This window comes from Symphalangus syndactylus, chromosome 6 (genome assembly GCF_028878055.3).
Source record: "Symphalangus syndactylus isolate Jambi chromosome 6, NHGRI_mSymSyn1-v2.1_pri, whole genome shotgun sequence".
NCBI classification, from domain to species: Eukaryota; Metazoa; Chordata; class Mammalia; order Primates; family Hylobatidae; genus Symphalangus; species Symphalangus syndactylus.
Genome location: NC_072428.2, coordinates 54,692,450 through 54,719,419, shown reverse-complemented (window position 1 = coordinate 54,719,419; position 26,970 = coordinate 54,692,450). Strand labels below are relative to the sequence as shown.

Genomic DNA, 26,970 nt, shown 5'->3' with positions numbered 1-26,970 from the left:
GCTGGGATTACAGGTGAGCCACCACGCCTGGCCACTGTCTTCATATCTATTTTACCTTATTCTAAACAGAAGTTAAGGCAATTGCAAAAACATGTGAAGTACAGATTTCTGTTTAACTAATGAGAAAATCTTTACATTTTAAATCTTCATAACTTTTTGTTTACAGAAAGTGAAAATACAGTAGGAGAAATAAGATGAAGCCTCTGCAGAGCACTAGAAAGCATGCTCTGAGGCCCTGTACATTTGCAATGGGTATTATCCTGATTTTCTGAGTGACGAATTTGAGGTTCAAAGAGTTAAAAGTGACTAACCCAAGGTTACCCTGGCACCAACCCTAAACTCAGGGAGGCACTTGACTCCGAAATTATTAATACTTCTATTGTATTATACTGCCTTAGGAAATAGAAGGATTATAGGATTCTGAGATATGCCTCATACTCTTACATCTTTCTTCCTTTACCTTTTGTTCTGTTGCAGAAAATAGCAGCCAAGAAAATGTTTGGAGCATGGAATGACTAGAGTAGAAACCGAGAAAATTATGGCTACACTATGTGATTTTTACCTCTCTTTGATCAGATAGGATTCAGTTAGTAGGAATGTGAAAGACAAATGGGAATAGGAATAGTGCTGGACAATAGGGATTCTAATCCCACAACAAGTGAAGTATAAAGGTCAGACGTCTACTAAGAATTAAGCTTTTTGTCCTAGAAGTGATGAATAGTGTAGTGGACTTATAATTAAGTGTAGGGGACTTATAATTGGATAGAACTGAGTTTTAGCCCAGTTCTGTCAATTTAAAGCTGAGTGAACCTAGGAACATACATGACTTTGCGGTGCCTCTTTTATCCCCAAATTAAGACGGAAACACCTGTATCATAGAGTTGTTAAGAGAATTAATGAGACGTGGAAGACCCTGGCTGTTAGTAAATAGCCAATGAACAGATGTTAGTCCATTTCCCTTATTCTTCATGTATACATCATTTTATAGTCTACAAAGCACTTTTATATCTATTTGCCCATATGACTTTCAGATAACCCCCATGAGTAGTGTATTAGTCCATTCTCATGCTGCTATAGAGACGTACCTGAAACTGGGTAATTTATAAAGAAAAGATGTTTAATTGACTCACGGTTCCACATGGCTGGGGAGGCCTCAGGAAACTTACAATCATGGCAGAAGGGGAAGCAAACACGTCCTTCACATGGCAGTGGGAGAGAGAAAAATGAGTGCTCAGCAAAGCGGGAAGCCCCTTATAAAACCATCAGATCTCGTGAGAGCTAACTCACTATCATGAGAACAGGATAGGGAGAACCACAGTTGTGATTCAGTTATCTCCCCCTGGTCCCTCCCATGACACGTGGGGATTATGGGAATTACAATTCAAGATGATATTTGGGTGGGGACACAGCCAAACCATATCAAATTGTTACACAGGGACTGTGATATGTCAAGTCATTTGCTTAAAGTCATTTACCAACCATTCAGCAACTACCATGTAGGAAGACACTGTACTAGTGTTCTGCTTGCAGCAACCCCAGTTCCTCACACAGCAGTGATGTGAATATTATGAGCCTACTTTACAGACAACCATGGCTTATACAGAAATAGCTTGTGAATATCGCAGTCAGAACACAATCACGGGTCTTCTAATAATAATTCCTACGTGCTTTTCACTACAGTATTGAACAAATGGTGAAAACGAACCATTTTCTCAACTTTGGTTAAGAAAATACTCAGAAGTTAAACTGTTCTGAAATGATCTGAGATTCCATATGTATACATTGTATTTCTTCTCCTCTGGGCATGAAGGTATTAGTCTAAGTGACCAAAGAGTATAGTTGAGAAGTTTATTTTCATTTCTCTTGGTTTCAAGTGCTCTCAATAGCTCAGTGCTCCAGATATAACCCAAGAGTATGCAATTAGATACTCCTGGGAGGCAGGGACCAACCTCTGCAGCTATGCAAGGGCAATCCTTTGTCAGTTCAAAACTAGAAATGGTGAGAATGAACTGCGATTTGTTGCTCTGTGTGTCAAAACCAAAGCCAGAGTTCTTGGCGAATACATTTAACAATACTCTTTTAAGGGTATTTTTCTTACCAAATACTTGCTATGCTAGCCGGGCGTGGTGGCTCACGCTTGTAATCCCAGCACTTTGGGAGGCCGAGGCGGGCGGATCACGAGGTCAAGAGATCGAGACCACGGTGAAACCCCATCTCTACTAAAAATACAAAAAAATTAGCCGGGCGTGGTGGCAGGCGCCTGTATTCCCAGCTATTCGGAGAGGCTGAGGCAGGAGAATGGCGTGAACCCGGGAGGCCGAGCTTGCAGTGAGCCAAGATTGCGCCACTGCACTCCAGCCTGGGCGACAGAGCGAGACTCTGTCTCAAAAAAAAAAAAAAAAAAAAAAAAAAAAACAACAACAAATACTTGCTATGCTAAATATTTTTGTTCAGTTATTATTTATTTTTTCCTCAGTGTGTGGTATTTGTCGTTCTTCTGTGAATCTTTATTGTTCTTTTGATATTGGGTTCATACTCCTCTACCCCCAGAATGGTATGATAAGTGATTATTTGAAATTAAAATAATTTTTTAGTTAAATTACTTTTTTCCAGATAGTTTTGTTATCTCTGTTGTAGTTTTTAAATCAGTTGTATTTTCTATCAGTTGTATCACTTTTTTTTATTAGGAAATACATGTACATGGTAAAACATTTAAAAGGTATGAAAGGTTACCAGTCTCTTGTGTATCTTTACACAAGAATATATTTACTTATAAAATATATTCTATACTAATAAAAGCTCTTTGCATAATTCCTTTAATTTACACAGATTATATATATATATATACAGTCAGCCCTTTTTTTTTTCTACTTAGCAATTCATCTTGGATGTTGTTCCATATCAGTATAGATAGAGCTACTTATATTCTTTTTATTACTTTATTTTTCACCATTTTGTCATTATTAAAAAAACACTTTATTAAATATTCTGGTACATAGATCAATTTACAGTTTGTAAAATAAAGTTTAAGGAGTAGGCCAGCTTTGGTGGTTCATACTTGTAATCCCAGCACTTTGGGAGGCCAAGGTCAGAGGATCACTTGAGGCCAGGAGTTTGAGACCAGCCTGGGCAACACAGTGAGACCTTGTCTCTACAAAAATAAAAAAAATTACCCCAGTGTGGTGGCGTGTGCCTCTAGTCTCAGCTACTAGTGAGGCTAGGATGGGAGGATCACTTGAGTCCTGGAGTTCAAGGTTGCAGTGAACTATGATTGTGCCAGTGCACTCCAGCCTGGGCGACAGAGAGACCCTGTCTCAAGAAAAAAAAAAAAAAAAAAGAGTAGAATTTCATGGAAAAAGGAATGTGCTTTTTTACTTTTTTGAGTTATTACTGAATTGCTTTGTGGTTAGCCATCCTATTAGCAACTTATTAAAGTACCTAATTTCCCTCACTTTCACCACTGCAATGGTGTTATCCAACATAAAATATTTTTTTCAAGTTAAAAAGCTTTTCCGCATATACCCCTCTACCCACTTCTTAAAAAATAAAATAAAAGTAAATGAAAAATATCCATGTTGTAATTCTTTCTGGTTAGATATGGCTGTGCTGGTGCTGGAAGTAATCACCAAACTTGACCATCTTCCAATTGGTAGAGTTCAGATCAATGGACTAGCTCAACTTTCTCCAACCCATCAAATCAATGGATTTTTTACCATTGTTTCATCAACATCCAAGAAACTTGGAGAACTCCAGGTACAAATTTATTTTAATTATTCGCTGCATAGAATAAACTTTTTGGGCAGAAATAGTTGAGTCTGTTTGTAGAATGGATAGGTCCATGGCTCCTGTATATCATGCTAATTTCCACCTCGTGCCTTTGCCCATGTTTTTACCCAGTATACCTACTTTTGTTTCCCACTTACCCAAATCCTCTTAGTGCCTTAGGGCCATCTCAAGTTCCGAGAGTCCTTCACACCTCCTACTGCATTCATTCTTCTTGTACTCTTTTTTACATTCATAAAAGCATTAATTATATAATCATTGTACAGTTATAATTCTACATAGTTTCCAAAAATTGTTTATTACTAGGCTCTCTTTAATTCCTCTTCCTTTTAGTTTCTAGATTCCCTGAGAGGCAAGCCTTTGTTTTCTGTTTTCTTTGTTTTTCCATAGCTCATAATATAGTACTGAACAATAATTGCTTGTTTGACTCATGTAAGTGGTATCGTTGATGTATTCATTTATTGATTCAGCTTACTTTGTAAATTTTATTTCTAATTGACACATGATACACATATTTTTAGAGTACAATGTGAGGTTTAGATACATGTATACATTGTGTAAGGATCAAATCAGGGTAATTAGCATATCCATCATCTCAAACATGTATTATTTTTCTTTGTGGTGAGAACATTCACAGTCCTCCCTTCTGGCTATTTGGAAATATACAGTTCATTATTGTTAACTGTATTCACCCAACTGTACAATAGAACACCAGAATTTGTTCCTTCTAACTGTACCATAGTACCCATCAACCAACCTCTCCCCATCCTCCCTCCCTGCTACCTTCCCTAATCTTTGTTAACCACTATTCTGCTCTAGTTGTATGAGATCTACTTTCTTTAGATTCTATATGAGTGAGATCATGCAGTATAATATTTGTCCTTCTGTGCCTGGCTCACTTCATTTAACATAATGTCCTCCAGGTTCATCCATGTTGTCACAAATAGCAGGATTTCATTCTTTTTTATTGTAAATAGTATTCCATTGTGTATATATACATTTTTTAAATCCATTGATTTGTTGATGAATGCTTAGGTTGATTCCACTTCTTGGCTATTGTGAATAGTACTGTGATTAACAGAGTATAGGTATCTTATTGACATACTGATTTTATTTCCTTTGAATATACAGTCATGCATTACTAATGATGGGGATATATTTTGAGAAATGTGTCCTCAGGCAATTTCATCCTTGTGCGAATATCACAGTGTACTGACACAAGCCTAAATGGTATAGCCTACTATACACCTAGGCTTAGGGTATAGCCTATTGCTCCTAGGGTACAAACCTATATAGCATGTTACTATATTGAATACTGTTGTAACACAATGATGGCAGTTATAACACAATGGTAAGAATTCGTGTATCTAAGCATATCTAAACATAGAAAAAGTACATAAAAATAACAGTTTAAAAGTTAAAAGATGTCAGTATAAAAGATAAAATAACAGTATAAAAGATATGTACCTATGTAGAGCAGTTATGGATAGCGCTTACAGGACTAGAAGTTGCTCTGGGTGAGTCAGTGAGTGAGTGGTGAGTGAATGTGAAGGCCTAGGACGTTACCAAGTACTACTGTAGACTTTATAAACGCTGTACACTTAAAAGACTACACTAAATATACAAAACAATGTTGTTCTTTGATAATAAATTAACCTTAGCTTACTTTAACTTTTTTTACTTTATAAACTTTTAATTTTTTTTAACTTTTTGACTCTTTTGTAATAACACTTGAAACACAAACACATTTTACAGGTATGCAAAAAATTTTTTATATCCCTATTCTATAAGTTTTTTTCTATTTTCACTTTTTTTTAACTTTTTAAACATTTTTGTTAAAAACTTAGACACAAACACACACATTAGCTTAAGCCTACACAGGGTCAGGATCATCACTATCACTGTCTTCCACCTCCACATCTTGTTCCACTGGAAAGTCTTAGGGTCAGTCACATACATGGAGCTGTCATCACCTATGATAACAGTGCCTTCTTCTGGAATACCTCCTGAGGACCTGCCTGAGGCTGTTGTACAGTTAACTCTGTTTTAATAAGTAGAAGGACTACACTCTAAAATAAAAAGAAAAAGTATAATATAGTAAATTGTAAACCAGTAACATAGTTGTTTATTATCATTATCAAGTATTACGTATCATACATAATTGTATGTGCTATACTGGCAGTGCAGGTTTGTTTACATCAGCATCACCACAGACATAGAGTAATGCATTGCACTACCACATTACAACACTAGTCACTAGGCGATAGGAATTTTTCAACCTTATTATAATCTTATGGGACCACTGTCGTATATATGGTCTGTCATTGATGGAAATGTTGTTACCTGGTGCATGACTATATAACAAGTAGTGAGATTCCTGGATCATTTGGTAGTTCTACTTTTAATTTTTGTGAGGAACCTTCATACTGTTGACCATAATGATTGTACTAATTTACATTCCCACCAACAATACATGAGTATCCCTTTCTCCACATCCTCACCATCATTTGTTACTTTTTGTCTTTTTTGATAATAGCTATTCTAACTGGAGTGAGATGATATCTCATTGTCGTGTTTTGTTTTTTTTTTTTTTTTCAAATAAACTTTTTTTTTATTAATTTTTTTGCATACAAAAACAATAAACATTTTCTAAAAATACATACAAACAAAAAGATGCGTATCAAACATATTAGGAAGGTTGCACATGGGAAGTCGGGGAATAGAAATGGGGGTGGGAGTTAAAATAAATGAGAGAGGGACTTTATATGGATCAGTGATAATAACTCAATCCTCTATTTGACAAAGAAGAGGGAGAAGGAAGAGGAAGAAAAAGAAAGTGGGATAAAGGATCAGAAAGGGAGGAAAATAGAAAAAATTAGAGTATGACTCCAGGGTAGACCTGTTTTGTTGTCATTGAGTTGGTTGGTTGGTTGGTTTGTCTGTTGTATTCTTCATGTTTCGCCAAGTTGGCCAGACTGGTCCTAGCCCGAAGTGATCAACCCGCCTCGCCCCCCAGAGTGCCGGGACCACAGGCGTGAGCCACCACGTCCAGCCCCCACATTGCTTCTGGCCTCCATGGTAGACCTCCCAGACGGAGCGGCCAGGCAGAGGAGCTCCTCACTTCTACCCAGACACGGGGCGGCCGGGCAGAGGGGCTCCTCACTTCCCAGACGGGGCGGCCAGGCAGAGACGCTCCTCACTTCTTCCCAGACGATAGGTGGCCGGGCAGAGGCGCTCCTCACTTCCCAGACGATGGGTGGTCGGGCAGAGGCGCTCCCCACTTCCCAGACGATGGGTGGCCGGGCAGAGGCGCTCCTCACTTCCCAGACGATGGGCGGCCGGGCAGAGGCGCTCCTCACCTCCCAGACGATGGGTGGCCAGGCAGAGGCACTCCTCACTTCCCAGATGAGGCAGCCGGGCAGAGGCGCTCCTCACTTTCCAGACGATGGGTGGCCGGGCAGAGGCGCTCCTCACCTCCCAGACGATGGGTGGCCGGGCAGAGGCGCTCCTCACCTCCCAGACGATGGGTGGCCGGGCAGAGGCGCTCCTCACCTCCCAGACGGGGCGGCTGGGCAGAGGCGCTCCTCACTTCTTCCCGGACGGGGCGGCCGGGCAGAGGCGCTCCTCACTTCTTCCCGACGGGGCGGCCGGGCAGAGACGCTCCTCACTTCTTCCCAGACGGGGCGGCCGGGCAGAGGCACTCCTCACTTCTTCCCGGACGGGGCGGCCGGGCAGAGGCGCTCCTCACTTCCCAGACGGTGGGTGGCCGGGCAGAGGCGCTCCTCACTTCTTCCCGGATGGGGCGGCCGGGCAGAGGCGCTCCTCATTTCTTCCCGGACGGGGCGGCCGGGCAGAGGCGCTCCTCACCTCCCAGACGATGGGAGGCCGGGCAGAGGCGCTCCTCACTTCCCAGACGGGGCGGCTGGGCAGAGGCGCTCCTCACTTCCCAGACGGGGCGGCCGGGCAGAGGCGCTCCTCACTTCCCAGACGGTGGGTGGCCGGGCAGAGGCGCTCCTCACTTCCCAGATGGTGGGTGGCCGGGCAGAGGCGCTCCTCACTTCCCAGACGGTGGGTGGCCGGGCAGAGGCGCTCCTCACTTCCCAGATGGTGGGTGGCCGGGCAGAGGTGCTCCTCACTTCCCAGACGGTGGGTGGCCGGGCAGAGGTGCTCCTCACTTCCCAGACGGTGGGTGGCCGGGCAGAGGTGCTCCTCACTTCCCAGACGGGGTGGCCGGGCAGAGGCGCTCCTCACTTCCCAGACGGTGGGTGGCCGGGCAGAGGCGCTCCTCACTTCCCAGACGGTGGGTGGCCGGGCAGAGGCGGTCCTCACTTCTTCCCGGATGGGGCGGCCGGGCAGAGGCACTCCTCACTTCTTCCCGGATGGGGCGCCCGGGCAGAGGCGCTCCTCATTTATTCCCGGACGGGGCGGCCGGGCAGAGGCGCTCCTCACTTCCCAGACAGGGCGGCCGGGCAGAGGCGCTCCTCACTTCTTCCCGGACGGGGCGGCCGGGCAAAGGCGCTCCTCACTTCCTCCCGGACGGGGCGGCCGGGCAGAGGCGCTCCTCACTTCTTCCTGGGGCGGCCGGGCAGAGGCGCTCCTCACTTCCTCCCGGACGGGGCGGCCGGGCAGAGGCGCCCCTCACCTCCCAGACGATGGGAGGCCGGGCAGAGGCGCTCCTCACTTCCCAGACGATGGGTGGCCGGGCAGAGGCGCTCTTCACTTCCCAGACGGGGCGGCCGGGCAGAGGCGCTCCTCACTTCCCAGACAGGGTGGCTGGGCAGAGGCGCTCCTCACTTCCCAGACGATGGGTGGCCGGGCAGAGGCGCTCCTCACTTCCCAGACGATGGGTGGCCGGGCAGAGGCGCTCCTCACTTCCCAGACGGGGCGGCCGGGCAGAGGCGCTCCTCACTTCCCAGACGGTGGGTGGCCGGGCAGAGGCGCTCCTCACTTCCCAGACGGTGGGTGGCCGGGCAGAGGTGCTCCTCACTTCCCAGACGGTGGGTGGCCGGGCAGAGGCGCTCCTCACTTCCCAGACGGTGTGTGGCCGGGCAGAGGCGCTCCTCACTTCCCAGACGGGGTGGCCGGGCAGAGGCGCTCCTCACTTCCCAGACGGGGCGGCCAGGCAGAGGTGCTCCTCACCTCCCAGAAGGGGCGGCCAGGCAGAGGCGCTCCCCACCTTCCAGATGGGGCGGCGGCCGGGCAGAGGTTGCAATCCCAGCACACTGGCAGGCCAAGGCAGGCGGCCGGGGGGTAGAGGCTGCCGCGAGGTCAGACCGCGTCACCGCACTCCAGCCCGGGCAACACCGAGCACTGGGTGAGCGAGACTCCGTCTGTAGTCCCAGTACCTCGGGAGGCTGAGGCGGGCAGAGCACTCGGCGTCAGGAGCTGGCGCCCAGCGTGGCCAAGATGGCGAACGCGTGCCTGCATCGAAAGGAGAAAAGGCAGGCAGCGGTGGCGCGCGCTGGCAGTCCCAGGCAGTCCGCGGCGCGGGCAGCAGCAAGCCGAGTAGATTGTAGGCTGGGCCAGAGAGGGAAAGAAAAAGAAAGAAAGAAAGAAAGAAAGAAAGAAAGAAAGGAAGGAAGGAAGGAAGGAAGGAAGGAAGGAAGGAAGGAAGGAAGGAAGGAAGGAAGGAAGGAAGGAAGGAAGGAAGGAAGGAAGGAAGGAAGGAAGGAAGGAAGGAAGGAAGGTCATTGTCGTTTTGATTTGCCTTTGGAAGGAAGGAAGGAAGGAAGGAAGGAAGGAACCTCATTGTCGTTTTGATTTGCCTTTCCATAATCACAGTGATGTTGAGCGTTTTTTCTTTTTTCTTTCTTTTTTTTTTTTTTTGAGACGAAGTTTTGCTCTTGTTGCCCAGGTTGGAGTGCAATGGCGCCATCTCGGCTCACTGCACCCTCCACCTTCCGGGTTCAAGTGATTCTCCTGCCTCAGGGTCCTGAATAGCTGGGATTACAGGCATGCACCAACACACCCGGCTAGTTTTGTATTTTTAGTAGAGACAGGGTTTCACCATGTTGGCCAGGCTGGTCTCGAACTCCTGACGTCAGGTGATCCGCCTGCCTTGGCCTCCCAAAGTGCTGGGATTATAGATGTGAGCCACTGCGCCCAGCCCTGTTGAGCATTTTTTCATATGCCTATTGACCATTTGTATATCTTCTTTTAAGAAATGTCTATTCAAGTTTTCTGTTCATTATTTAATCGAAAAAAATGTTTTGTTGTTGTTAAATTGTTAGAGTTTCTTATATATTCTGGATATTAACTCTTGTCAGATGCCAAGTTTGCAAATATTTTCTCCCACTCAGTGGGTTGTCCCTTTGCTGTGTTGATTGTTTCCTTTGTTGTGCAGAGCTTTTTAGTTTGATGTACTCCCATTTGTCTATTTTTGCTTTGTTGCTTGTGCTTTTGAGGTCTTACCCAAAAAATCCTTGCCTGGACCAATGTCATGAAGCATTTCCCATATGTTTTCTTCTAGTCGTTTTATAGTCCTAGATCTTACATTTAAGTCTAGTCCATTTTTAGCTTATTTTTGTGTATGATGAGAGGAGTCTAGTCTTATTCTCCTGCATGTGGGTATTCAGTTTTCCAGCACTATTTATTGAAGAGATCAACTTAAATGTTTTCTTCATACACTGTTACGTGCCACTAACTTAGGATATAAAGAGATAAGAGATGGCCCTTTCATTTAATTTTCCAGAACCCTGTGTAATACATACTGTGTGATAGATATGCATGAGATACTAGGAAAGAACATAGAATGGTCCCTCTTCTGTGGGGGACTCATTGGGAGCACTTTCTAGAAAATTCTGAATATTCAAACCCCTTAGAAATTCCAGGGGGATTATACCTTGTCAATTGTATTCTAAAATGTATAGAGAAAATTAAATACTAAATAAGAAAATAGACCAAAAAGGATAAGGAAAGAACATCTAACATTACCAAATGTAAGAATTTATTAATATTATAAAATCATAAGCATATAATTTTGTCAGTGGAACAGATTCCAGAAATAGATCCATCTAACTGAAAAAAAACTTAACATTTATTGTTTTTATCCTATTCTCATTTATAATATATTAAATGTTAAAATAGTGACACTTTATATTGATGACTTAGTGGTGAAGTGAGTCTGGTTTAGTCATGCTTTTCTGTTGATGATATAAATTTGCATCAGCACTGCCAGACAGTTTGGCATTATGTTTCAAAAGCCACATGAATTACTGTATATCGTTTACCTCATTATTCCACCCCTGGGAATTTACCTTAAGTAAATATTATGAAAAGAGAAGGAAGCTATATGCTTCAGTCTAGTAATGGAAATACATTTTTAATATTGGGAAAATGAAAACAATTTATTCAACAATATTAAAATTATAGTCTATTTGTGGAATCTTTTATATCCATAGAAGATAAAATTATATAGTTATGATTGTGTAGCAGCTGGAAAAATGATTTTGGATTGGTGACAAAGGAAAATTCAAATTTACATAAGTGCATATGATCGATGACTAGGGAAAAAACAAGGAAAAATGAAATCAGGAGGAGTACAGGGTTCTAGGTAAGGTGGGTTTTCTTTGGGGTTTTTTTGAGACAGAGTCTTGTCCTGTCACCCAAGCTGTAGTGCACTGGCACTGTCTCTGTTCACTGCAACTTCCGCCTTCTGGATTCAAGCAAGTCTCCCACCACAGCCTCCCGAGTAGCTGGGACTACAGGTGCACACCACCATGCCCAGCTAATTTTTGTATTTTTTGGTAGAGACGGGTTTTCACCCTGTTGGCCAGGCTGGTCTCGAACTCTTGACTTCAAGTGATCTGCCTGTCTTGGCCTTCCAAAGTGCTGGAATTACAGGCATGAGCCACTGTGCCCGGCCACAAGGTAAGGTTTTATGTTTTTCTTTTTCTTTCTTCCTTTTAAGAGAAGGGATCTCACTACATTTCCCAGGCTAGATTCAAGCTTTTGGGCTTAAGCGGTTCTCCTGCCTCGGCCTCCTGAGTAGCTGGGACTGCAGGTGTGCTCCACAGCACCTAGTTTTTTAAAAAAATCAAGATATAATCCACATACCATAAAATTCACCTTTTTTTTTTTTTTTTTTTGAGATAGGATCTTACTGTGTGCCCAGGCTGGACTACAGTGATGCAATCTCGACTGCCTCAGCCTCAACCTCCTGGGCTCCAGCAATCCTCCTACCTCAGCCTCCCTAGTAGTGGGGACTACAGGCACACACCACCACCCCCAGCTAAGTTTTTGTTGTTTTTTTTGTTTGTTTATTTGTTTGTTTTTTGAGACAGAGTCTTGCTCGGTCACCAGGCTGGAGTGCAGTGACGCGATCTCAGCTCACTGCAACCTTCACTTCCTGGGTTCAAGTGATTCCCCTGCCTCAGCCTCCTAAGTAACTGGGACTAGAGGCGTGCGCCACCACGCCCAGCTAATTTTTTGTATTTTGGTAGAGACAGGGTTTCACTATATTGGTCAGGATGGTCTCGATCTCCTGACCTCGTGATCTGCCCACCTCGGCCTCCCAAAGTGCTGGGATTTCAGGCGTGACCCACCTCACCTGGCCAGTTTTTGTATTTTTTGTAGAGACAGGGTTTTGCCACGTTGTCCAGGCTGGTCTGGAGCTCCTGAGCTCCAGCAATCTGCCCATGTCAGCCTCCCAAAGTGCTGGAATTAACAGCTGTGAGCCACCACACCCAGCCAATTCACCCTTTTAAAGTGTACAATTCAGTGGTTTTTACACTCATCACTACTATTAAATCTAGAACATTTTTTCACCCCAAAAAGAAACACACTGTACCCAATACAGCCATTCCTTGTTTCTCTCTGCCCCTGCCCTTGACAACTACTAACCTACTTTCTGTTTCTGTGTATGCGCCTGTTCTGGACATTTTATACAGATGGAATAATATATGTGGCCTTTTGCGATTGGCTTTTTTCATTTAACGTAATGTTTCTAAGTTTCATCCATGTTATAGCATATATCAGAAGTGCATTCCTTTTTGTGGATGAATAATACTTAATGATATGGATATATCCCCATTCTAAAGTTGGTAGACATTTGGATTGTTTTGACTTTTTGACTATTATTAATAATGTTGCTATTAGCATTCATATATAAGTTCTTTTGTGAACATATGCTTTCCATTCTCTTGGGTATATGCCTACAAGTGGAATTGCTGGGCCATGTGGTAACTCTATTTTTAACTTTTTAAGGAGCTGCCAGACTATTTTCCAGAATGCCTGCACCATGTTTTGTTCATATTTAAACATCAATTCATACAGTAATATTTGTGTTTTTTTTATTTGCAGTCATTGGATTTGTTGAAGAATTGTTTTTAATAGAGCAGTGGAGACTTTTGTCAAATTTTGAATGACTGAGGAGTACAGAAATAAGTAGTGGTTACAGTGAAGAAATAGAAGCTATAATTAAAGATTTGTTTCCTCTCTTGTTCCACTATCTTGGAGCCTGTGGAGGCCTGCCAGGAACAGGACTCTTAAAGGCAAATATATCTAGAAGGCTGTTGTCAAAGACCATTTTTGCTGGCTATAAGCAGGGTCTCTGGAACCATTGCGAACCACAGCTCTTCTTAAAATTGAAGGTGTTTATGCTTCACAAGCCCTTGGTATGGTCACTCTTTTAAATTTTTGCCATTCTAATGAGTATATACTGATATCTAATTGAGATTTTCATTTGTATTTCCTGATGACTAACATGTTGAGTATTTTTTAATGGGCTTTTTGGCTATTCTTTTATCTTCTTCAGGAGTTCACAGACTGCAACCCCCAAGCCAAATCTGGCTCATCACCTATATTTGTAAATAGTTTTATTAGGACGCAGCAACACCCATTCATTTATGTATGGTCTATGTGGTTTTTATGCCAAACAGCAGAGTTGAGTAATGAGATCATATGGCATGCAAAGCCTCTATTAGCTCTCTGGCCTGAATAGGAAAATGTATCAACCCCTGATACTTTCTGTGGATTGTTTGTTCAAGTTTTTTGCCCATTTAAAAAATAAGCTTATCTTTTTTAGTTTTGAGAGCTTTTTAACATTAGGGCTATAAGTATTCATTCATTCATTCGTTCATTTATATTCCCAGTCTTTGGCTTCTCTTTTTCTTTTCTTTTTTAATAAGTAGAGACTTTGGGCCAAACTTGAGGACTGCAACTCAGAAGCATAGATTCAAGTTGCCCTGAATATATACTCCCTTTGTTTAATTTTTTTCTTCTTTTATTTTCATGATTGTGTCTTTTGAAAAACAGAAGTTTTTCTTTCAATGAAATCAGGTTTATCGATCTTACCTTTATTTTGAGCCACCGTGCCCGTCCATCAGTCTTACCTTTTATAGTTTATGTTTTTTATAAACTTAGGCCTACCTAAGAAATCTTCCCCTAATCCAAGTTTGCAAAGATTTTCTCCACTGTTTTCCCCTAATATTTTCATAGTTTTGGCTTTTACTTTTAGGTATAATTCATGTCTGATTAATTTTTGGGTATACTGTAGTGTGAAATAAGATCAGGATTTATTTTTTTCTGCAATTGTTTCGGCTTGTTCTGTCACTATTTATTGAAAAGATTGTCCTTTCCCACCCCATTAAATTTTGTTTGAATAGGATTGATTATATATATGTGAGTCTATTTCTAGACTCCATTCTGTTTCATTGATCTGTATTGTTTTTAATGGAATCCTTGTTGCAGACTAGTATTTCTGTCCTTAGGATAGTTACACTGTATTACTGCAGCTTTATTGTAAACCTTGAAATAAGATACTCTGAGCCCTCTAATTTTGTCCTTATTGAAAATTTTTGTCTATTTTAAGTTCTTCGCATTTCCTTATAAATATTAGAATCAGCTTGTTAATTTCCATAAAAAATGTCTGCTGGGATTTTTGTTGATACTGTACAATATACAGATAAAATTCAGAGAATTAAGTTCTCAGCAATATTGAGTCTTCCAATCCATGAACATGGTATATTTCTCCATTTGTTTAGCTCTTTAATTTTTTTTCTACAATCTTTTATACTTAGCATCATGCAGGCTTACATATATTTTGATTTATCTCAAAGTATTTATGCTCTTCGTTGACTCTTGAGAATTTTCTCTATAGACAATGATGTCATCTGTGGATAAAGACAGGTTTACTTCTTTTCTAATCTATATGCCTTTTATTTCTATTTTCTTGCCTTATCACACTAAGATCTCCAGTATAATGTTGAATAGAGAACAGATATTCTTCCCTCATTCTTTCTTTTCATGGGAAAGCATTTGGTCTTTCACTTGTTTTTATTTGTTTGTTTGTTTTGTTTTGTTTTGTTTTTAAGAGACAGAGTCTCACTCTGTCACCCAGGCTGGCATGATCATAGCTCACCACAATTTCAAACTTCTGGACTCAAGGAGTCCTCCTGCCTCAGCCTTCTGAGTAAATAAGGCTACAGGTGCACGCTAATGGTTTTTTAAAGTTTTTTTGTAGAGACAGGGTTTCGCTATATTGGCTGGCTGGTCTCAAACTCCTGGCCTCAAGCAATCCTCTTTCCTCAGTTCTCTCCTCCTTCCTCACTTCTCTCAAAGTGCTGGAATTACAGGAGAGCCATCATGTCTGGCATCTTTCACTATTAAATATGATGTTAGATATAGGTTTTTCATATTTGTCCTTTATCAATTAGAAAAGTACCAAGTTTTAAGAACACTTTTCCCAAATTTTCTGAGAGATTTTATCATGGGTATTAACTTTATCAAATGTTTTTCCTGTATGTGTTAGGATAGTCATTTGGATTTTTTTCTTTTGGTCTGTTAGTATGACCTATTTTATTGATTCATTTCTAAAAACGAAACCAGACTATCAGTCTTATGATGAACACAATGGAGTCATGTAGTATTAGCCATTTTATATATTATTGTGATTTAATGTTTCAGTGAGGATGAAATGAAACATTACATTTTTGTTCAGGAGGGATGTTAATCTGTAGTATTGTTTTGTTGCAATGTCTTTGATTTAGATGTGTGGGTAATGCTGGCATAAAGTGATTTTAGCAGAGTTCCTCCTCTGTTTATTGGAAGAGTTAACGTAGAATTGATTAAATGTCTAGTAGAGTTTACCAGTGGAGTTAACTGGTTTCTGGATTTTTCCTTATGGGGAAGGTTTTTAACTACCACTTTAATTTCCATAGTAGATTCAGGGCTATATAGGTAATCTTTCTTTTTGAGTGAGCTTTGGTAGTTTGGTTTTCAAATAATTCATCTATTTCATTGAAGTTGTTGAATTTATTGGCACAGAGTTGTTTATAACATCCCTTTTCTGTCTTTAAACGTCTAAAGCAATTGTGATTATATCTCCTCTTTCATTCCTGATATTAGTAATTTGTTTTCTCATTTTTTTCTGGATCAGGCTGGATAAAAGTTTAACAATTTTATTAGTCTTTTCAAGGAGCCAGCATGTGATTTCATGAGACTTCAAAGTATCTTAGACTGCTTGACATTTTTCTACCAGTGACTTGAGTTTGGTTTTTTCCAGTCTTTTCATCCTCTGTGTATTTCATTTTATAGTTTCTATTACTCTATATTCAAATTCATTAATCATCTTGTGCAGTATCTTACCTGCTTCTAACCCCATCAGTCATATTTTCATTTCAAACATTTTCATCTCTAAAAGTTACATTTCCCTTTTTAATGTACATTTTCTTTTTTTCTTTGCAGTCACATTTTCTTTCACATCCTTAAGCATTAGGAGCATCTATATGATAGCGGTTTTAAGGTCCCATCAATTTTATCACCTATCATTTGGTGTCTGTTTCTATTGATTAATTGCTCTGTGGTTATAGGGCATGTTTTCCTACTTCTATTAAATTTTTATTGAATACCGAACATTGTAAATTTTATAAATTGTGCACTTGATTATTTTTTCCCCCCTTTAATGAGTGTTGTCTGCCAGGCAGGGTGGCTCATGCCTGTAATCCTGGCACTTTGGAGGCCAAGGCAGCTGGATCACTTGAGGCCAGGAGTTTGAAACCAGCCTGGCCAACATGGCAAAACTCCATCTCTACAAAAAATACAAAAATTAGCTGGACATGGTGGCACGTGCCTGTAATCCCAGCTACTAGGGAGGCTGAGAAGTCTGAGGCAGGAGAATCACTTGAACCTGGGAGGCAGAGGTTGCAGTGGGCCAAGATCATGCCACTGCACTCCAGCCTGGGTGATGGAGTGAGACCCTGTCTCAAAAAAAAAATTAATTAATTAATTAATTAATTAATTAAGAGTGTTGGATGCTTACAGGCAATTCAGGAAGACTTCTCAGTACTAAATACATGAGCTGCCAGATTGAAAAAGCCTCCTGTGGGCCAGGCGCTGTGGCTGACGCCTATAATCCCAGCACTTTGGGAGGCCGAGGCGGGCGGATCACCAGGTCAGGAGTTCGAGACCAGTCTGCCCAATATAGAGAAACCCCGTCTGTACTAAAAATACAAAAATTAGCTGGGTGTGATGGTGGGCGTCTATAATCTCAGCTACTCTGGAGGCTAAGGCAGGAGAATCGCTTGAACCGGGGAGGTGGAGGTTGCAGTGAAAGGAGATTGTGCCATTGCACTACTCCAGCCTGGGTGACAGAGTGAGACTCCATCTCAAAAAAAAAAAAAAAAAGAAAGAAAGAGAAAAAAGTCTCCTGTGGAACTCGTTTGGATCCTGATTCATAGAAACCAATTGTAAAAAATCTGAAACAATCAGGGAAATTAGAATGTTGACTCAATTTTTGATATTTTGAAGAATTGTTATTAATTTTTTAAATGTGATAATGGTATGGTGTTTGTTTTTTTAATGAGTCCTCATATTATTAAAACTATATTTACAGAAACAGCATGATATCTGGAACTTGGTTCACAATAATCCAGTAACAAAGCAGGGCTTAGAAAAGGTATAATTGAAACATGATTAGCCAGATGTGGATAATTGTTCAAGCTGGATAATAAATACCTGTAGTCGTTATTTGTTTTTTTCTAATTTTGTATATGTTTTAAATTTTTCATAATAAAAAGCTTAGAAATTTGTTTTTTGTTTTTTTTTTTTTTGGTTTTTTTTTTTTTTGAGATAAAGTCTTGCTCTGTAGCCCAGGCTGGAGTGCAGTGGTGTGATCTAAGCTCACTGCAACCTCTGCTTCCCAGGTTCAAGTGATTCTCCTGCCTCAGCCTCCCAAGTAGCTAGGATTACAGGCATGTACCACCACATCCAACTATTTTTTTTTGTATTTTTTTTTTTTAAGTAGAGACAGGGTTTCACCATGTTGGCCAGGCTGGTTTCAAACTCCTGGCTTGAAGTGATCCACCTGCCTCACCTCCCAAAGTGCTAGGATTACAGTCGTGAGCCACCACACCCATCCACAGAAACATTTTTCTTGATACCAATTTTTTTTTTTACAAAAGGAAAGTGTCCATTAAGTACAACATAGTGGATGAAAGCAGACTTTCAGCAAGTTATATCATTGTGACATTTTAGAACACTGAAAACAAAAACAAGATTCTATAAACTTCCAGAGAACAGGAGAAACAGTCACACACAAAGAATTAAGTAGAGTGGCTTCAAACTTCTCAATAGCAACATTAGCGTCCAGAAGACAATTCAATAATGCCTCCAGAATGTTGAATGAAAATGGCCTAGAATTCTCCCTCTCTAGGCAAACTATCTAGTGTGAGAGTACAATGAAGTTTTTGTATATACAAAGTCTCAAAAATTTGTACCTCTCCCACACTCTTCCTTACAAAGCAGCTGAAGGACTTTCTCTGCCAAAATGAGGGAGTAAACTTAAAAAGAAGACAAGGTGGGATATTGCAAACAACAGATACAACACAGGAGAGAGCCGAAGAGAATCCCTTGATTTGAGGTGAAGCAGCTGTACACAAGGCATAGTTGGCAGCTATTCCAAATTGGACTATGTGCTAAGGCTCTGGGAGAGATTTCTCAAAAAAAAAAAAGTTACAAAACACCTAATGTGTCTGAAAATCTTAAGAGGAGAATTCTATAACTGGCAAAAAGTTCAGAATTGAATTAACAATAAGAACAATAAAAACAAAGCAAATGTTAGCATGCACCTATAGTCCCAGCTACTCAGGAAGCTGAGGCAGTAGAATCACTTGAGCCCAGGAGTTCACGTTCAGCCTGGGCAACATGGCAAGACCCAATCTCTAAAAAGAAAAAAAAAAATTTTTTTAACTAAGCAAATGAGAAAACGACAGCATTTTGGGAAAATGTTGTGCAGGAAAGGAAAAGTAATCAGTACTTCTAATTGTTCAGCTATAAATGGAATACATGTTCATATAATTGTAGTTAGATCAATAATCAGTGTTTACTATATTGGCACATTGGGAGGATGGAGGAAATAAGTGTATGTGAGATAGAGCTAAATTCTTATCTCCTGTATTAGGAAGTCAAAAGGTAATGCCTGGAAACTAGAAGAAGTCAAGGTATAGACATAATCATGTTATTTGGAGCTATAGAGGTAAATACCACAAGAATCAGGTATAGAAATTGAAAGTGGCTGCCTGTGAGGAAAGAGAAATGGTGTCTATGTAAGGGACTTGTTTTATGTAACAAAATTATCGAACTGTTTGAATCTAAATGTGCATGTGTTATATTAATTTTAATACTTAAAAAGAAAAACATGCAGTGAATGATGGAGCTTGAATTCTTGTTTTACCACTGCTTTGCTGTCCCCAAGGACAGTATTGAGTTGACTAAGCATGGTATCTCTCCTGACAAGAGGGGTAAGCGTAGCCAGTAAGGAGCTGGTAGAATGGAGATGAAGGAAGAAAGGTGGCTATACAGTGTTGCTCTGAAGGGGAAGATCAGGTTTGGTCAGACTGGGGAGTGAGGGACTGCAAAGAAGGCAGGTATAGTTCATTACAATCAAGCTGATTGAGAGAGGAAGCTTTGTTGTATTCTATTATTGGTATAGATCAGATGTCAAAAAAAATAAATGAGTCAAGCAGACTGGCTGTAAAAGAAATCAACTGCCAAAAATATATTCAGACTTTTGAAAAGTATCAAAAGTATCAAACTTATGCTATTATATAAGTATGTAACATAATATATACACATATATAAATATACACACATATATCTTATATACACATATATCTTATATATGTGTATAGGTGTATATCTTATATGATATACATAAGATATATGTATATTATGATATTATATGATATGTATGATATCATATAATATATATTATATGATATATGTATATTATATGATATATATATTATGATATATATTATGTGATATATATATGATATGATATATGATATATAGTTTTCATAAAGCTTGAAACCAAAAAAATCTTTTTGGGTTATCAGTCTTTAGCGCTACAATTTTAGGAATGTATTTCATGCCATCAGTTTCATTTCTGGAAATCCTGTTTCAGTATGGAAAAATACAAAAAAGTAGGACAGATAGTTCCTTGCCAATAAAACTTTCCAATGATACAGTCATCAAGTAATGAGTAAATTGAATGAAATATGGTTCCTTGTTAATGCCCTTGCAGATAAGCCATCAGATTTTTTACATAGGCAGTAATGTCAGTTAAAATGGCCCTGTATTTGACCAGTCTGTGCTAGTGAACTGAGGCTGGGATTTGTCCTTGGACAACATAAACCAGGAGACTTCTTTAAACTCGAGCTCAAAAACATTTTTTAGCACCATACCTCATACTAAGTCACCTAATATCCATGTACTAATGATAGGCTACATACTGCTTATCCGGTTTTTCAGGGGTAGTGTTGTCGTCGTTGTGGTCATTGTTGTTATTTAAGACAGGGTCTTGCTCTGTCGCCCAAGCTGGAATGCAGTGGTTAGATCATGACTCACTGCAGCCTTGACCTCCTGGGCTCAAGTGATGCTCCCACCACAGCCTTTCTAGTAGCTGGGACTACAGGTGCACACCACGACACCTGGCTAATTTTTGTATTTTTTTGTAGAGACAAGGCCTTGAGATGTTGGCCAAGCTGGTCTTGAACTCTAGGCTTAAGCAATCCTCCTGCCTCTGCCCCTCAAAATGCTGGGATTATATGTGTGAACCACTGCGCCTGGCCTGCTTTCCAGTTAGCAAGCAAAATATTGACCAAGGGAATTTTTTATTTTATTTTATTTTTTGAGACAGAGTCTTACTCTGTCATCCAGGCTGGAGCGCAGTGGCACTATCTCGGCTCACTGCAACCTCCACCCCAGGTTCAAGGGATTCTCCTGCCTCAGCCTCCCGAGTAGCTGGGATTATAGGCGTCTGTCACCGCGCCTGGCTAATTTTTGTATTTTTAGCAGAGGCAGAGTTTCACCATCTTGGCCAGGCTGGTCTCAAGCTCCTGACCTCAAGTGATCTGCCCACCTCGGCTTACCAAAGTGCTGGGATTACAGGCGTGAGCCACCGCGCCCAGCAGGAATTTATTTAATTCATATGTTAGTTATATGTGTGTGTATGTGTGCGTGTGTGGTTTGACTTTTAGCCTTGTAGACAAAGTAAATAAGACAGTAAATAGCTTTAAGGTTATCTGTCTTTGCAAAGTGTTGCCACCTTGGATTTAGATCTTGAAACAAGTTTATTGTCAACAAAGACCATTTCAGGATCATCATCCTTTGTCATCAGTCTTTAATAAAGTTTTCAAGACTTTTTTCGGTTCAGAGAGCTGTATTTCCTTGATGATATGTTTGTCATGAGCATCACATCCAAAAATTTTTCCCTTGCATAAAAGTTCTAATTGATACTTTAAATGGATACAACTCTTGGGAAGTTATTTTTAACCTGTGTTCTCATCAGCTACAAAGAAGAATGCCACAAATTATTTAACATTTTCACTCAATTCACCTTTTAAGTTTGTAGCCATACCACTAACACACTGAATAACTAATTTTGGTTAGACGTGTATATGCAAATCATGCTATTACACACAAATTCTGCTGCATTCACTAAACATTCTTTTATAAATTTTAGCATTGATAAGAGACTTTGACACCCTAAATCTTTTAATCTTAATATGTAACTGCATTTCACAGGAATACCACTCATTATTTACTTAAAAAAAAAAAAAACCCTGTTTAAATGTGTACTTTCTGTTCATTCAGTTTTCATTATTTGTCTGTTCTACAGGCCCATCATAATTCTTACTAGAGTTTGTTTCCTGATGCTATCTTTTGACACAGTCATATCTTGTTTGTATATTTTACCATTAGAAATATTCTTGTTGAAGTCAAAATAAAATGTAAAGACAAATCTCCAAATTTAAAGCATTTTATTTGGGAAGCAAGAATTACAATTCAGGACATATAGACAGGTGGTGGTCTTCAGTATGTTCAAAGAACAAAGACAAGATTGGGAGTTTCATTAGAAAGAAAAATTTTGGGGAAAGGACTTCCTATTCAATAAATGGTACTGGGATAACTGGCTAGCTATATGCAGAAGATTGAAACCGGACCCCTTACTTACACCATATACAAAAATCAACTCAAGATGGGCTGAAGACCTCAATGTAAAACCTAAAACTGTAAAGACCCTGGAACCTAGGAAATGCCATTTTCAACATAAGAACTGGTGAGATTTCATGATGAAAACAACCAAAGCAACTGCAACAAAAGCAAAGATTGACAACTGAGACAATTAAACTAAAGAGCTTCTGCATGGCAAAAGAAAATATCAACAGAGGCAACCTACAGAATAGGAGAAAATATTTCCAAACTATAGATCTGACAAAGGTCTAATATCTAGAATCTATAAGGAACTTAAACAATGTACAAGCAAAAAACAACCCCATTAAAAAGTAGGCAAAGGACATGAACAGACACTTTTCAAAAGAAGACATACATGCGGCCAACAAACGTGAAAAAATGCCCAAATCACTAATCATTAGGGAAGTAAAAAAACCACAGTAAGAATGGCTTACACCAGTCGGAATGGCTATTATTAAAAAGTCAAAAAATAACATATGCTGACAAGATTGCAGAGAAAAGTGAATGCTTATACACTGCTGGTGGGAGCATAAATCAGTTCAACCATTCTGGAAAGCAGTGTGGCAATTAGTCAAAGACCTAAAAAACAGAACTACGATTTGACCCAGCAATCCCACTACTGAGTATTGTAAGAATTTGCCACTAAAGTGATCTGGACCTGAAGATTTCTTTTTCAGAAGGTTTTAGCTAAAAATTAAATTTAAACAATAATTATAGCTTTAAATAATTATACTTTTGGGGTACATACCCAAAGGACTATAAATTGTTCTATCACAAAGACATGCACATGTTATGTTCATTGCAGCACTATTCACAATAGCAAAAACATAGAATCAAGCTGAGTGCCCATATGAATGGTAGACCGTTAAGAAAATGTGGTACATATACACTATGGAAAACTATGCAGCCATAAAAAGAAATGAGATCATGTCCTTTGCAGGACATAGATGGAATGGAGGCCATTATCCCTAGCAAACTAATGCAGGAACAGAAAACCAAGCACCACACGTTCTCACTTATAAGTGGGAGCTAAATAATGAGAACAGATGAACAGAAATAGAGGAACAACAGACACTGGGACCTACTTGAAGGAGGAGAGTGGGAAGAGGAAGAGGTTCAGAACAAAAAACCTGTCGGGTACTGTGCTTAGTACCTGGGTAATGAAATAATCTGTACACCAGACCCCCAAGTCATGAGTTTACCTGTATAACAAATCTGTACATGTACCCCTGAACCTGAAATTAATATTAAGTTTTAAAAAAAAAGAAAAACTGTACGTATTGTGTTCCAAAAAAGCTTATTGGCACTAGAGAAGCCTTGGGGAGCTGGCAAGCTCTTTTTGATGAGTGACCCTCTCATTGGTAGGTGAAACTGGTCTAAGGGTTACAGCAGGCCATTTCTGCATCCAGGCTTGCAGAGAATTGCATTCTTGGAGCAATCTATATACACTGAGTGCTTTTTTTCCCCTGGCCCCTCAACTGATTTAGTTGGATATGACAAGAAGGACCAGTTTGTATAATCAACTTTCACATTCTCTTCCACAAAAAATATGCTTTTTTCTTTCGTTTGTTTTGAAATTAATGTCTCTTGTTCTCTTTCATGAACACAAATATTTCACTTTCCTTTTGATTCTACTGTAAGAAAGACAGCAGCCTACAGCACCCATAGATATTAAGAAAATACTGTGAACAACTCTACACGTATAAATTTGACAACTTAGATGAAATGAGCCAATACTTTAAAAACTGAAAACTACCAAAACTCACTCAAGATCAAATAGATAACCTGAATAAAGCGATAATTATTTTTAAGTTTAATTTTTAGCTTAAAACCTTCTGAAAAAGAAATCTCCAGGCCCAGATCACTTTACTGGCAAATTCTTCCAAACATAAAGAAGAAATAACACCAATAACACAGTCTCTTCCAGAAAATAGAAAAGGAGAAAACAGTTATTTTAAGGCCTGCATCACCTTAATACCAAAACCAGAGGGCAATATAAGAAAAGTATAGAACAATATCCTTAATGAACCTAGACTTAAAATTTTTCAACGCAATTTTAGTAAATTGAGTCAGGCATGGTGGCGTGTGCCCATAATTTCAGCTACTCAGGAAGCTGAGGTGGGAGAATCACTTAAGGCCAGTAGTTTGAGACCAGCCTGGGAAACAGAGCAAGAACCCTAAAATATATAAAATATATATTAAAAATACATATATAAATATATAAAATAAATATATAAAATAAAATTAGCTTGATGTGGTGGTGCACACCAGTAATCCCAGCCTACCTTGGAGGCTGAGACAGGAGGATCACTTGAGTCCAGGAGTTCAAGGTTACAGTGAGCTATGATCACACCACTGCACTCCAGCCTGGGTGACAGAGCGAGACCCTGTCTCTAAATTAAAAAAAAATAAGCATTGTTAAATAGTTGACTTTTTTAAAAATGCTGCATTGACCAACATGATTCTGAAAATTATACTTACTAATTTGCTCTCTCTGATACTGATAGATGTCGTACATATAGTAGATAATTGTAGGCAACTTATTGTTAAAGCAAACCTTGAGTCGTTGCTAGAAGACTGATGAGTGTCCTTAAGGTTGTTCTCTTACGGATGTGAGAAGCGTATGGTACATTCATGGTATATGTGGATGGCGTGGGCTTTGGAAGAGGGGTGATATATTTAAGTGACAGAATGGTCTAGAGATAGCACCAGAAAGGCAAAAGTTAACTTCCTTTAGCCTGGCAAGTGTAGGTGGTTTCTGTTGGAAGAGACTTTGAGGAAATGGGGACATTTAAAGAAAAAAATGTTTCATTAAAGTGGTAAAGTAATTTGTATAAAATAGAAATTCTACAGGACTCAATGAAGGGATTGGCAGAGGAGTGAGCACCAGGATGAATCATGATTGGGGAGACGAATGATTGAGGTGGACAGGAATGAAGATCTGGGAGCTAAATGCAACAGGAGGGTTAGAGTAGATGGTCTCTTGGACTGCTAGGAATTGACAGAACCTTCTTCTGTTTTATACCTTCAAAGTTTGACCAATACTTTTCCCTCTGATTCTAATGTTCTACTTTCATCCCCCTCAACTTTTTCTGCCTCATTCATGTTTAAGATTCTAAGCTCAAATGTTTGTATTTCACTCCTGGAAATCATCCCTGGCACTCCTTCCTCACCTCTTCCCCAGCCTCAGACCCCTTCTTGGCATTCCCATACCACCTAGTACACATCCTTATCTTACTATTTTATATTAAAATTACTTTTTTGTTAATTGTTTATCAGTAGAAACTATTTCTTAGCCCACATATTCATGTTTCATAGTTCAGGAACACAAGTCAGTGACAAACTTCTACGTAATTTACCCCAAAGAAATACTTTTTTTTTTTTTCAAATATTACTTGCTACTATTTTTTATTATTATTATTATTATACTTTAAGTTTTAGGGTATATGTGCACAATGTGCAGGTTTGTTACATATGTATACATGTGCCATGTTGGTGTGCTGCACCCATTAACTCGTCATTTAGCATTAGCTGTATCTCCTAATGCTATCCCTCCCCCCTCCCCCCACCCCACAACAGTCCCTGGAGTGTGATGTTCCCCTTCCTGTGTCCATGTGTTCTCATTGTTCAATTCCCACCTATGAGTGAGAACATGCGGTGTTTGGTTTTTTGTCCTTGCGATAGTTTACTGAGAATGATGATTTCCAGTTTCATCCATGTCCCTACAAAGGACATGAACTCATCCTTTTTTATGGCTGCATAGTATTCCATGGTGTATATGTGCCACATTTTCTTAATCCAGTCTATCGTTGTTGGACATTTGGGTTGGTTCCAAGTCTTTGCTATTGTGAATAGTGCCACAATAAACATACGTGTGCATGTGTCTTTATAGCAGCATGATTTATAGTCCTTTGGGTATATACCCAGTAATGGGATGGCTGGGTCAAATGGTATTTCTAGTTCTAGATCCCTGAGGAATCGCCACACTGACCTCCACAATGGTTGAACTAGTTTACAGTCCCACCAACAGTGTAAAAGTGTTCCTATTTCTCTACATCTAGCTGTTGTTTCCTGACTTTTTAATGATTGCCATTCTAACTGGTATGAGATGGTATCTCATTGTGATTTTGATTTGCATTTCTCTGATGGCCAGTGATGATGAGCATTTTTTCATGTGTTTTTTGGCTGCATAAATGGCTTCTTTTGAGAAGTGTCTGTTAATGTCCTTTGCCCACTTTCTGATGGGGTTGTTTTTTTTTTTCTTGTAAATTTGTTTGAGTTCATTGTAGATTCTGGGTATCAGCCCTTTGTCAGATGAGTAGGTTGTGAAAATTGTCTCCCATTTTGTAGGTTGCCTGTTCACCCTGATGGTAGTTTCTTTTGCTGTGCAGAAGCTCTTTAGTTTAATGAGATCCCATTTGTCAATTTTGGCTTTTGTTGCCATTGCTTTTGGTGTTTTAGACATGAAGTCCTTGCCCATGCCTATGTCCTGAATGGTAATGCCTAGGTTTTCTTCTAGAGTTTTTATGGTTTTAGGTCTAACATGTAAGTCTTTAATCCATCTTGAATTAATTTTTGTATAAGGTGTAAAGAAGGGATCTAGTTTCAGCTTTCTACATATGGCTAGCCAGTTTTCCCAGCACCATTTATTAAGTAGGGAATCCTTTCCCCATTGCTTGTTTTTGTCAGATTTGTCAAAGATAGTTGTAGATA

At 40.0% G+C, this 26,970-nt stretch overlaps 1 protein-coding gene across 23 annotated transcripts in view; it reads left to right on the top strand.

Moving 5' to 3' along the window:
* The window catches only part of C2CD3 (C2 domain containing 3 centriole elongation regulator), a 175,961-nt gene that overhangs the window by 6,160 nt on the left and 142,831 nt on the right, over nt 1-26,970 (top strand). For 21 of the 23 annotated variants that reach the window (XR_010121340.1, XM_063641296.1, XM_063641304.1 and 18 more), the window contains one exon: nt 3,596-3,753. The exons of the other annotated variants lie outside the window; for them this stretch is intronic. Coding sequence is in view for 20 of the 21 variants with exons in the window: in XM_063641296.1 (XP_063497366.1) it covers nt 3,596-3,753 (158 nt within the window). In the remaining variant the exon portion in view is untranslated. The remainder of the gene's footprint in view (nt 1-3,595; nt 3,754-26,970) is intronic. 23 annotated transcript variants of the gene reach the window in all.